The sequence below is a fragment of the Acinonyx jubatus genome, chromosome A1 (assembly GCF_027475565.1).
Source record: "Acinonyx jubatus isolate Ajub_Pintada_27869175 chromosome A1, VMU_Ajub_asm_v1.0, whole genome shotgun sequence".
Lineage (NCBI taxonomy): Eukaryota > Metazoa > Chordata > Mammalia > Carnivora > Felidae > Acinonyx > Acinonyx jubatus.
In genome coordinates this window covers 140,485,338-140,499,026 of record NC_069380.1, presented here as the reverse complement: position 1 = coordinate 140,499,026, position 13,689 = coordinate 140,485,338, and the positions used below count along the sequence as shown (strand labels likewise).

The 13,689-nt window shown below is 35.6% G+C and overlaps 1 protein-coding gene across 4 annotated transcripts in view; it reads left to right on the top strand.

Annotated features, from left to right (window-relative positions):
• Positions 1–13,689, top strand: part of AP3B1 (adaptor related protein complex 3 subunit beta 1) — a 261,873-nt gene that overhangs the window by 29,079 nt on the left and 219,105 nt on the right. For 2 of the 4 annotated variants that reach the window (XM_053224248.1, XM_015072097.3), the window contains exon 2: positions 8,889–8,964. In XM_053224248.1, the coding sequence (XP_053080223.1) occupies positions 8,889–8,964 (76 nt within the window). Of the gene's footprint in view, positions 1–8,888; positions 8,965–12,624; positions 12,642–12,761; positions 12,802–13,689 lie in introns of those variants that run through there. The other 2 variants (XM_053224255.1, XM_053224256.1) reach the window with 2 other exon arrangements.

The window sequence follows — 13,689 nt, the reverse complement described above, 5'->3', positions numbered from 1 at the left end:
TCTGTTAAAACTGTCATTTCTTATTGGATTCTAGTCTCCCAAATAGCAGTTTGGGAAATATACTCAGGGAAAAAACTGGTGTGAATAAGAGCTCACTTTGTGTACTTCTCTTCTCTCTAGGATTTTGGCCCCTTTAAGTCCTGCCCGTGTTAGTTGATCTCCGGTGCTTTCAGAAAGTTAGTTATTTCTTCCAGCCTTTATAGTTATTTTCTTGTGGCAGATTTAGTTTCTTACAGAACCATGGGCAGATCTGGAAGTCCCAGCAGTATATTGTAAACGTAACAGCCAGGATGATTCTGTTACATATATTAGACCATGACTTTATTCAAAGCGCTTCAGTGGTTCCTCTTTTTCATTTAAACACCAAAGCCTTTAGTGTTATGTACCCTTTAATTTGTCTCTTTTACCTACAGGGCTTGTCCTCCTTGCTGCCTACCCCCCCCCCACCCCCCCCAATATCTGCATGGCTAATTCCTTTACTTGGAAATCTTTGTTGAGATGTCTCTTTATTTAGCCTACTCTGACCACCCTATTTAAAATTCCCTCCTCCTTTCCCTTTTCTCTTTTGCTCTGTTTTTTCCCTCATATCACCTCATGACTTAAAATTCCCTTATTATGTTTGTTGTCTCTTTTGGTTATTAGAATGAAAACTATACAAGGGCAAGGATTTTGGTCTTTTTGTCCATTGGTGTGTCACAAATGCAAATGGGAAGCAGATGGGAATAGAATACAGAATCTAACGGCAAAGGGGAGTTAAGATGGAGGCATAGTGGGTTAATTTTATTAAATGTAGAGGAATAATCTAAAAGTATTCATGGAATTTTGCATGGATTTTTAAATTAGCAAGTTATTTGTTACCTTTGTGAGAGAAGTTTTAATGGAGGAATAAGAGAAAAAAAGATTACCAAGGATTGAAGAAGTGGAGGTAGCAATTGTAGACTATTCCTTTTTTAATTTTGTGAACAATATAGGAGGAGGAGCTCATATTTACTTGGATAATTTATACTTAAAGTTTTTAGGGGGTTAATGGATGATTAGGTAGTGGAGTTTTCTGTTTTCACTTATGTTTGTATTTATTAAGTGAATACTTTGTGCCAAAAACTGTACAGTGATCTGAGCGTCATCCAAGGGAAATATAAGCCCTAACTGGACTGAAAGTTCCAAAGCTTTCATATTTTGCACATAAATGTATTATGAAGGCCAATCCCTTTAGCTGCTTAGCCCTAGAACAAAGTACATTCTGATTATTGTTTGCATCCGTTTTTTTTTTCTACATACCTATTTATGTGTACAATGTAACACTTAAAAGTAGAAGCGTTTTTCATTTAAGTGGTTCTTAAAGCATGCAGAGGAGCCTGTGTAAAATTTTTTTGGCAGGGCTTGAAAAAGGCCCACCTTCCTCTCAAAATGTTAATTTGTCCTTTTGAGGACATAACTCCAACTGGAAATTGCTATTCTAAATCATGTTTTCCAGTCCAACATTCCTGGATTCAATGTGTTGTTTCAGGTGTTGCTTTTTATGGTACATGAATTTTGGTGAGCGTTTTGAGGAAAAAGAAGGTAATTGTATACTGCAGTGCTCGCAAACTGATGAAAGATGAAGGGCCTTTTTTTCAGTCCATGGATGGATCTTCTGTGAAATACAATAGAAAGTAAATTAGTAGAAAAATGGAATGAAAAAAAGCATGTAAAATGCAGTCCCCCCTTTTTTATATTCAAAAGATAGGACTTTATACTGTTAAATTACTCTGTCAGATTTCTAACTTTGCTTGCTCTCAGTTTCTGTACGTATCTCCTCCTGCGTTAGTAACAAAAATTTGTGGATTGATGATGGTTCTTGGACTGGATTTTCTTGGATCACACTTTCAGTAGCACAGATATACTGTATGATGCTACACAGATGTATTTTTTTTCCCCTCTCTGTTGTTTTTAAGAGGAGTGAAAGGTTTAAATGAGTTGTGGCTCATAGACTTTTAATTTTATTTATGTATTTTTAAAGTTTATTTATTTTTTTAGTGATCTCTGCACCCAACATGGGGCTCAGACTCATGACCCTGAGATCAAGAGTTGTATGCTCTTCTGGCTGAGCCAGCTTGGTGCCTCTGGATTAAAGATTTTTTTTTTTTTCTTTTTAGAAAAGAGATAATGTATACTATGTAAAAGCTCTTTTACCTCCTAAGTTCTTATATGTAACTGGGTAAAATTTTGGTTTTTGATTATGGTTGATGTTTTTTACTGGTGCTGAGAGTGACTTTCTGATAATAATAAGATTTTCTTTAATTCCAGTCACATATTTTCTTTGAAACTATAAAAAACGTATTTTGAACATGAAAGGAAAAGTTATACCACTTACCACCACAAGATGTCACTTATGTAAAAATAAAGTTGGTATCCTGGTTCTCTAAGCTGGAAAGCTACAGGTCAATAATCAGTGAAGAACTAGATAAATAAAAAAAAAAATTTTTTTGAAACTAGCATTGATTTTTCAGCAGTCAGTGAAAATACTGCCAATGCAGCGTTATTTGAATCAACTCTTTTAATGTTTAGAAAAAAGAATTTGTTAATGTCTAAGATTGATGCTGTAAGTGATACATATTAATAGGCCTCATTTGAATCCACATAAGGAAGGAGGTAGACCTAAAGTGGTTCAGTACAAGTGTACATATTTGAGGGTAAATGAGGTATTATGGTATTAACTCCCAAATCTACTGTTTTGGTGACAAGCAAAGAGGAATTTGAGAAGAAATCTGTAATTTATATCAGGATTTTCAATAGTTTTCATGACATCTTTGTGAAGTTGAATATTACATCAGGTGGAAACAATGCTTGTGGCTTTGTTTCTGGTGGCTTTTCTCTGAACCTCAAACTATTAGCTATCTGCCCATGTTAACACAAAAGATACTTATATTTGTTGTTGAAGACTATGTTAAACATGAACAGCGCAATCTTTGGCTTTAATGTTGAGATCTTGTTTTCTTTTTCTTGATTTGAAAGAGTGGGTCATTACCTAAAAATGGTTGGGAAGGGGACTTTGGCTTCTCAAGCTTAAAAGAAACAAACCAATTTTCCAGTAGGCCATGAATAAAACTACTCAGAGGGTTTGAGAGTTTGTGTTGTCCTAAAAATTGGCATTTTGTTATTCTTCATTGCTCACTTCTCTAACACTGGTGGAGAATGGTGGACAACTCTTGGGGAAAGGATAAGGGGGTCAGACACTGGAGAATGAATTTTCTTTTTTCATTTGGCACATGTTTGTGTGATCACATTTTCATTCTATTTATTCCCTATCTAATTACTTCATTTTGTTTGCTTTCTTACCCCTAATAAGGTTTTTAAGCTTTTTTGGGGGGCGGGGAGGGGTTTAGATTTTTCATTTATAAAAGTATATACATGGTTGTTGAGTAAAATAGAAAACTAACAAAAAGTAGAAGGAAAAAACCCCTCATGCGGGGTTCCATTATTTTTTCTCCCTTTTCAGTTACCTTTGCTGTGTGGAAGAGTGAGAAGTTTTAAGAAGGGATTAGGGGTGCCTGGGTGGCTCAGTCAGTTAAGTGTTGAGCTTTGACTCAGGTCATCATGATCTCACGGTTGGTTCCTGAATTCAAGCCCCACATCAAGCTGTCTGCTGTCAGTGCAGAAACTGCTTGTGACTTTCTGTCTTCCTCGCTCTCTGCCCCTCCCCTGCGCTCTGGAAAGTAAACAAAAAAAAAAAAGAAGGGATTCTAAATGTATTCTGGTGAATATATATAGTATTTTAATATTTGGTAGTTGAATATCATCAGATATAGTTTTTATATATTGCCTTTTCTACTAGCATATTTCTAGGTGTATGTGTACTTTTCTTAAGTACACATGTGTATTTTTCTTAATAGAGAAAAGTCTGTTTTTTAATTATTTAATTATTTAATTATTTTTGTATCCCACTAATGATCACCCATTGTATTTAATTTCATGAGCTGCTTGGAAAGGAACAATAATTTTTTTTCATAATAAATTTCATTGCTTCTACTCTTTTTGGAAAGAATATATATAGTAAAAAATATATATATTATAATGCAGTGACAAAATGTCACAGACTGTGGCTTAAAAGAAATTTATTTTCTCCCATTTTCTGGAGGCTAGAAGTCTAAGATCAAAGTGTTGGCAACTTTGATTTGTTTTGAGGCCTCTCTCTCTGGCTTGCAGATGGCCGCCTTCTTGCTGTGTTCTCACCTCGTCCTCCCTTGGTCTTTGTGTGTCTGTGTCCTAATCTGCTTTTACAAAGACATCAGCCGTGTTGGATTAAGTCCCACCCATATTGGCCTCATTTTCTCTTTAAAAGCTCTGTTTCCAAATACCCACATTCTTTGGGGTTAGGACTTTATAGGATTTTGGAAGGGACACAACTTAGCCTATAATAGCACCTGATTAATCATTCTTGTGAAGTGCTTACTGCCTGTGTTAGGCTTAAATTTGTAAAATATGCAAAACCTAAAGTAATTTTGTGTCGGGCTTTCTATTTGTAGTTAAGGAAGCTCTTCTGATCTACTATTAGGCCTCAAGATGAAATGAAAGGGCTTCTGATACTTTCTTTTTGGTATTTGAACTATTTCATGAAGGAGCCATGTAGAGTAAATTTGCTTTCTTTTTTTCTGCAGACTTTATTGTAAAAAGTATGAAAGATTGCTAACCATAAACTAATAACTATTGCAGGTAGTTAAAATATGTAATAGTACAGTCTTAGTTTCCTGTCAGTTTCTTAGAGTCAGTTGAGAGGATTTTCCTTTGATGTGCTAAAATAATAGTCAGTGATTTTTCTCAAAATAGATGTATGCCTTGTAGGTTTCTTTGGAGAACTCAGCATTTTATTTACACGTGTGAATAAAACATTATGAAAGTTTTTAATATCAACTTTATGGAGATATAATTTGCATACAATAAGTTAATATAAAGATTGTAATTAAAAATTTTTTGTAATGTTTATTATTTTGAGAAGAGAGAGAGAGAGAGAGAGAGTGAGCGAGAGGGGAGGGACAGAGAGAGAGGGAGATAGAGAATCCGAAGCAAGGTCCAGGCTCTGAGCTGATAGCACGGAGCCTGATGTGGGGCTCGAACTTGCAGACCTTGAGATCATGCCCTGAGGTGAAGTTGGACGCTTAACCCACTGAGCCACCCAGGTGCCCCTAAAGATTGTAATTAGATGTTTTGATGTATGCACCTGTTCAGTCACCACCACAATTAAGAAGATACAGAACATTTCTGTCATCTTACGGAATAAAATTTTCTGATGTTCCTCTGCTGTCCAGTTCTCACTCTACCCCATGACCCCAGGATACCACTGCTCTGCTTTCAGTCTCTACAGATTAGTTTGCATTTTCCATAATTTTAAATGACTTAAATCATGCTGTTTTGTGTCTGACTTCTTTCACTCAGAGTAATGATTTTGAGAATTCATCCACCTTGTTGCATGTATCAGTAATTAATTTGTTTTCATTGCTGGGTAGTATTCCAGTGGCTGGCCATTAAGTCACATTTAACTGATGAACATTTATATTTTTTCCAGTTTTTTACTATTATGAATAAAGCTGCTGTGAATATTCATGTAAGTCATTATGTGGAAATATGTTTTTATCTTTCTGGGGAGTGGAATGAGTAGGTCATACGATTCTTAAATTTTTAAGAATTGCCTAACTTTTCCAAAGTGGTTTTTTTTTTTTTTTTTACATCCCCACCAGCAATACATGAGAGTTCTAATTGCTCCAGAGCCTTGACAACATTTGTAATTGTCAGTCTCTTAATTTCAGCTGTTCTAACGGATGTGTAGTGATATCTCATTTAATATGCATTTACCTGATAATTAATGATCTTAAGTATTTTTTCACGGGCTTACTGGCATTCCTGTTCTTTTATAAAATGTCTGTTCACATAATTTCACCCATTCATTTGTTTTTAAAAATATTTTGTTTTTAAATTCTCTCTTCACCCAATGTGGGGTTCAAACTTAAAACCCCAAGAGTGAGAGCTCCACCAGCTGAGCCAGCCAGATGCCCCTTGACCACCCATTCTTTTTTTTACCTTTTCATTTTTGATTGGCTTAACTTCTATAAAGTTCCCAGTTTTCCTCAATGGTAAACTATATAGTATAATATCACAGCCAGGATGTTGACACTGTGTTGACACCAGTTCGTGTCCAGATTCCCCAATTTTACTTGTATTTATTTGTGTGTGTGTGTGTGAAAGGGAGAGAGAGAGAAAGAGGGAGAGAGATCTATTCTGTTTTGTGACTTGTGTAGTTGTCATAATAGTAAAGATACATAATGGCTCCGTCACTGCAGGAATCTCTTCTGTTGCCCTTTTATATCCTTCCTTCCCTTTCTTGTTCTTAACCCACAGCAGCCACTAATCTTTCTCCACTTCTCTAATTTTGTTATTTTTTTTAATATGAAATTTATTGTCAAATTGGTTTCCATACAACACCCAGTGCTCATACCAACAGGTGCCCTCCTCATTGCCCATCACCCACTTTCCCCTCCCTCCTATCCCCCATCAACCCTCAGTTTGTTCTCAGTTTTTAAGAGTCTCTTACAGTTTGCCTCCCTCCCTAACTTTTTCCCCCCTTCTCCTCCCCCATGGTCCTCTGTTAAGTTTCTCAGGATCCACATAAGAGTGAAAACATATGGCATCTGTCTTTCTCTGTATGACTTATTTCACGTAGCATAACTATCCCTTGGGTAAATTCCTAGTAGTGCTACTGCTGGGTCATAGGGTAGGTCTATTTTTAATTTTTGGAGGAACCTCCACACTGTTTTCCAGAGCGGCTGCACCAGTTTGCACTCCCACCAACAGTGCAAGAGGGTTCCTGTTTCTCCACATCCTCTCCAGCATCTATAGTCTCCTGATTTGTTCACTTTGGCCACTCTGACTGGCGTGAGGTGATATCTGAGTGTGGTTTCGATTTGTGTTTCCCTGATGAGGAGCGACGTTGGGCATCTTTTCATGTGCCTGTTGGCCATCTTCAAGAGTGTTATATAAATGGAGTCATACAGTATGTAACCTTTTAGAATTAACTTTTCTCACTCAGCATATTTCTGTAGATTAATCAGAGTTGTCATGTGTATCGGTAGTTTATTGTTACTGCTGAGTGGTATTCCATGCTATGGATGTACCACAGTTTGTTGAAATATTCATCCATTGATGGACATCTGTGTTGTTTCCATTTTGGCTGATAGGAATAAAAGCTGCTGTGAATACTTCTGTGCAGGTTAAAAAATTTTTTTAACATTTATTAATTTATGAGAGTGTGAGTGGGGGAGGGGCAGAGTGAGAGAAAGAGAGAGAGAGAGAGAGAGAGAGAGAGAGAGGGAGAGACACAGGATCTGCAGCAGGTTCCAGGCTCTGAGCTGTCAGCACAGAGCTGGAAGCAGGGCTTGAACTCACAGACCGCAAGATCATGACCTGAGCTGAAGTTTAATGCTTAACCAGTTGAGTTACCCAGGTGCCCCTTGTGTGCAGGTTTTGTGTATTAATTTCCATTTCCCAGGGATAAATACCCAAGAGTGAAATTACTTGGTTGTATGAGAATTCCAGGGTTCTATAAAACTGCCAAACTGCCTAGTGGCTGTAACCCTTTTAAATTCCTACCCCCCCACCCCCCGCCCCAGCAGTATATAAGTGGTCCATTTCCTCTATGACATCGCTATCATTAGGTGTTGTTACTATTCTTTTTATTTTAGATGAGAGCCATTTTGATACATGTGTAGTGATATTTTGCTGTGCTTTTAATATGCATTTCTCTAGTAGCTAATGAAGTTGATTATCTTTAAATGTACTTTTTGGCATTTCTGTGTCTCCTTCAGTGAATTGTTTGTCGACGTCTGTATTAGTTTGCTACAACTGCCATAACAAAATACCACAGACTGAGTGGCTTGATTGACAGAAATTTAATTCTTACTGTTCTAGAGGCTAGAAGTCTACCGTCAGACTATAGGCATGTTTGGTTTCTCCTCAGGGCTCTCTCCTTGGCTTACAGATGTCTGCCTTCTCTCTGTGTCCTCAGGTTGTCCTGTCCTACAGTCCAGAAGTCTGACAGACTGCCTTCATTTTGTTCCTTTTCTCCCTTTTAATCCAAGCTGGCAGTGTCTCTGATATATAATCCGATTTCTGTTCCTGGCTTTTGTTATGACATCTGATTATATTCATGAGTGGTACCTGTGATCTCTTAATCAAGTAATTTTCCAGCCACACTTTTGAAAAAAGGTCTGAAGACGCATTCTTAATACTCTACAATATGGGTAGGCTGAAAAATTCCCAAATCTTCAAATTCTAGTTCTTTTTGCTTAACGGTTCCTTTAGTTTATCTTTCTCATTTTACTGTAAACATCAAGGAAAAAATCATGCTGTGCCTTTAATACTTTACTTAGAAATCTCCTTAGCTAAATATCCAAGTTCATCACTTTCAACTTCCACTTTTCATATGACATTGGAAGAAAATTGAGACAAGGATTACCTTTCATCCAGTTCCCAATAACTGCTCATTTCCATCTGAGATCTCATCATAATCACTTTTAACATCATACTCCTACTAATGTATTTTATTTTGAGAGAGTGAGAGTGAGAGAGACAGAGAGAGAGAGGAGAGAGAGGGAGAGCAGGTGTGTGGGAGGGGCAGAGGAAGAAGGAGAGAGAATTTCAAGCAGGTTCCATGCTCAGTACAGAGCCTGATGCAGGGGCTTGATGTCACAAACTGTGAAGTCTTGACCTGAGCCCAAATCAAGAGTCAGACACTTTACCAAGTGAGCCACCCAGGCATCCTGCTCATTATTGTTTCTAATTCTTAAGAAATGATATATTTTAATAGCTTTATAATGTACAAGATTGAAATAGGGATTTTTTTCTTTTCTTTTGTATAGGAATGAAGATCTAAAGCAAATGTTGGAGAGCAACAAAGATTCTGCTAAATTGGATGCTATGAAACGGATTGTTGGGGTAGGTAAAGTAGATCATTTTAATATTGGAAAATGGACACGTAGTGATTATTTTAAGTATGTATTAAATAATATATTAAAACATGCCATTTCCCTTTAATATTTGCTTAGTATAGCCTGTGTAAAATGTTTTGGAAGAAGTTTGGAGTGTCACAATTCAGAAGCTTGAGTTTTAATTCCTTTTTTCTGAGTTCTTATTTCCCTGTCTCTAATATCAAGATATTTCTCCTGAGGTAGGAAAAGCTAATCATTTTGAAGACAAAATAAGATTATGTACAACAATATTTTGACTTCCCACAAAGAGGGATACTAATTAACTAAAGGATCTTTTTTGTCATTTAAAGGCCTGAAAATTGTAAGCATTTTTTTTTTCTGGTTGTCAAATTCCATTACTATCAATAGCAAAATTATTTTTGAAATTTGATTAGGATAATATGGAATTTATATTTTAACCTTCTTCCTTTCATCCCTCTTTCCTTGTCTTTCAGTAACATTGTATTTATATTTTGTAGTTTTTATTCTAGAAATCTTGCACATTCCTTATTCCTTGTTAGATTAATTTGTGTATTTTTAAATCTTGGTGGCCATTATGAATGGTCCCCTTCATTATATTCTTAATATTAATTATTACTGGTGTATAGGAAAATAAGTGACTTTTCTTTGTTATGCATCTGGTCTTTTCAGTTAACTCTCTTCTTAGCTCTAACTGTTCTTCAGTTTCTAAGTTTGGATTTTCCGGGTAGAAAATTACATTGTTTGGAAGTTATGAGAGATTTATATTTTGTTTTCAAATATTTTAAACTAATTTTTATATGGGAAAAAAAAAGCCTACTGGGATCTGTATTGGAATTGGATTAACTCTGTAGATCAATTTTGGGAGAATTAACTTTTTTTTTTTTTTTTAATTTTTACTTATTTTTGGGAGAGGGAGATAGTGCACAAATGGGAGGGGGATAGTGAGAGAGGGAGACGCAGAATCTGAAGCAGGCTCCAGGCCTTAATCTGTCAGCACAGAGTCCAATGAGGGTCTCGAACCCATGAACTGCAAGATTATGACCTGAGTCAAAGTCAGACGCTTAACTGACTGAGCCACCCAGGTGCCCCGAAAGAGTTAACATTTTTACAGTATTTTGCCATATGACCCATGATCATGATTCTGTTTCTTCACTTGTTCAGGTCATCTTTAATTTCTTTCAACAACGTATTATAGTTTTTAGTGTTACATTTTATTTATTTATTTATTTATTTTAATTTACATCCAAATTAGTATATAGTGCAACAGTGATTTCAGGAGTAGATTCCTTAGTGCCCCTTACCCATGTAGCCCATCTCGCCTCCCACAACCCCTTCAGTAATCCGTAGTTTGTTCTCCATATTTATGAGTCTCTTCTGTTTTGTCCCCCTCCCGTTTTTATATTATTTTTGTTTCCCTTCCCTTATGTTCATCTGTTTGTCTCCTAAAGTCTTCATATGAGTAAAGTCATATGATTTTTGTCTTTCTCTGACTAATTTCACTTAGCATAATACCCTGAAGTTCTATTTACATAGTTGCAAATGGCAAGATTTCATTCTTTTTTTTTTTTTAATGTTTATTTATTTTTGAAACAGAGAGAGACAGATGGGCGAGGGTCAGAGAGAGAGAGGGGGACACAGAATCTGAAGCAGGATCCAGGCTCTGAGCTGTCAGCACAGAGCCTGATGCGGGGCTCGAGCTCATAGACTGCAAGATCATGACCTGAGCCGAAGTCGGACGTTTAACCAACTGAGCCACCCAGGTGCCCCTACATCTTCTTTATCCATTCATCCATTCATCCATCGATGGACATTTGGGCTCTTTCCATACTTTGGCTATTGTTGATAGTTCTGCTGTAAACACGGGGGTGCATGTGTCCCTTAGAAACAGCACACCTGTATGGCTTGGATAAATGCCTCGTAGTGCAATTGCTAGGTGATAGGGTAGTTCTATTTTTAGTTTTTTGAGGAACCTCCATACTGTTTTCCAGAGTGGCTGCACCAGCTTGCATTCCCATAGTGTTACATTTTAAGTTCTATTATTTTGTTAATACTTTTTCTAAATATCTTGTGTTTTTGATGCTATTGAATGATATATTTCAATTTTCAATTAACAATTATTTTTTACTAACTTCCCCTTTTGTTAAGTAACTAATAGTTATTTTACTTTGAATTTTTCCCACTGAGCTATTATAGCAATCATTTGTTCACCTTTACTTTTGTCCAGTTTTTAATATTTCTAGGTAGCACCACATTTCTATGTGGAACCTTACTCAAACATTTGAAATATTTTCTGTTCATGTAAGTATGTATCATTTCAAAACATCTTTTGGCTAGAAGTAGTTCACTGGAGCCAGTCAGTTAGACTTTTGTATTGGCTTTAAAGTTTCTTATATTTTCTTAAAGTAATTTTTAAAATTTAAATTTCTCATTATAGTTAACATTCCTTGAGCCCTGAAAATGGGGTTTTGTCACTTTATACGATTGCAGAGTAGTTTTAAGCTCTTTTCATCATAGTTAGAAACATTTCTAAATTTATTCTGCTAAGATTTTAAATGTTGGGTATTTTACCAAGTTTTTTCTCAAATATATCAAAGTGTTAGCAGTGCACATCTGACTGTCTTTCGTACTAGGTAGTCCTATGATTCAGTAGAGAATTTTTTCAGCAATACCTACCAGTGTGAAACCATGATGGTAGTCACAGTTTATTTTATTATCTTTCTTTGGTAATATCTGAGACTTACTTAGTATCATGGGGTAATGTTTCCAGTGTTTATTATGTTGAATAAAGTCTCATGTATGCCGAAGCATTCCTAGGGGGAAAAAAACCACCTACTTCAAAATCTTGTGGTCACCTCTCACACAGCGAGACTCAAGTTGAAGAACTCATACATTATTTTTCTTAATATTTCTGGAAAATACCTGTCTTGTGTTTATAGCACATGTCCATGTTTTATGTTGGCTTGGTGAAATGTGGTGAACTAAGGAGACTTTGAAATGTATTGTTTCATATAGTGAATTTAGAAATAAGTTTTTTAGCTAAAATACTGATGAGTTGTCCTTGGAGGAATGGAATATTTGTAATGAAATCTGTGTTGTATTGAATCTTTCATATATTTTCTTTTAGTAAGTGTTAAATGTTGAAGGTTTTTCTCAGATTAGTTTACTTGTCTTTGTAGTTATGGGATAGTGAGCAAATCTGAACCTTTCTTTGATACGATTCTTAAAATGCCAAGGTAAAATTACTGATATATGTGATTTTCATAGCCATTCATCTTACAGGGTATTTGGTTGGATAGTACTGACCTTAAGAAAAGTAAAAGTAATTTCAAAGTTCCATATGTTTTTGTAAATATTTTTGAAAAGATCTTAAACTAAATACAAGTGGTACATTATTATTATTGTTGGATAATTGAGAAAATCCATGTAAGAAAAAGAAACTAATAATGTGTTCATGTATGATAAACATTTTTGGTGTAAACTTTTCTAGACATTGTTCATTCCTCTCTTCTTTCCTTTAACAAAAATGTTTCAGTTGTATGTGTGCTTTAAAAGATTCATCTTGTGCATGATGCTGGCATCTTGTTGTTCTTGGGTTGGAAATTGCTTAAAGGGCCAAGATTTTTCTGCTATGTTGATATACATCAGGACCAGTTCCATAAGCAGGTCTGAGTTTTTACTAGCGATATAATACCTTAGTGAGTTTTCTGTCAATTTTGCTCCGCTGTTACTTTATGGAATATAAATCAAGGATCAGTTCATTTTCTATTTCTTCATTTATTCTAGGTTGCTGATTTTTAAGAGCTGGAATTGGGTCTGAGACTCTGTAAGATCTACCTTTCTTGCTTCCCCACCGTCCTTCCCTCTGTTCGCTCCTTCCTTGTAAATTAACCAGTATTTATAAAATCAGAAATTTTGAACTTTTTAAAATAAACCATCTTTGTTACTGTGAAAAATGAAGCCAGTTACAGTTTAGAAAAACACAATTTCTCCTCTTTTTTTCCCTGAGTTTAAAAAATTAATGTGGATTTTTGGATCTAGATAATTACTCATTATTTATAAAAAAACACGAGCAACATGAAAATCAATCATAATAATACACCCGTTAACAGAATGAAGGGGGAAGAACCCACATGATCATCTCAATTGATAGAGAAAAAGAATTTGGCCAAATTTAACACTCATGATAAAGCACTGAACAAACTAGGACTGGAAGGAAACTACCTCAACATGTTAAAGGCCATGTATGAAAAACTCACAGCTAACATCCTAGTCAGCAGTGAAATTCTGAAAGGTTTTCTTCAATAAGGAAAAAGAGGATGCCTGCTTTTGTTTCTTCTGTTCAATATATTTTTGAAAGTTTTAGCCAGAGCAGTTAGGCAAGAAAAAGAAATAAAAGGCACCCAAACAATTCAAGAAAGATACTAAGACAATAGTCCTATTTACAGTAGCATTAAAAAGAATACAATACCAGAAATAAACTAAGGGGGCAAAGACTTGTACCTTGAGAGCTGCAAAATGTTGCTGACAGAAATTAAAGAAGACACAAATAAATGGAAGGGTATCCTATGTTCATGGATTAAAAGACTTAATATTTTTAAGATGTCAGTATCAAAGCGATCTACATATTCAGTGTAATTACTATAAAAATTCCAGTGATATTATTTGCAAAAAAAGGAAAATCTATCCTAAAATTCATATAGATCCTGAATAA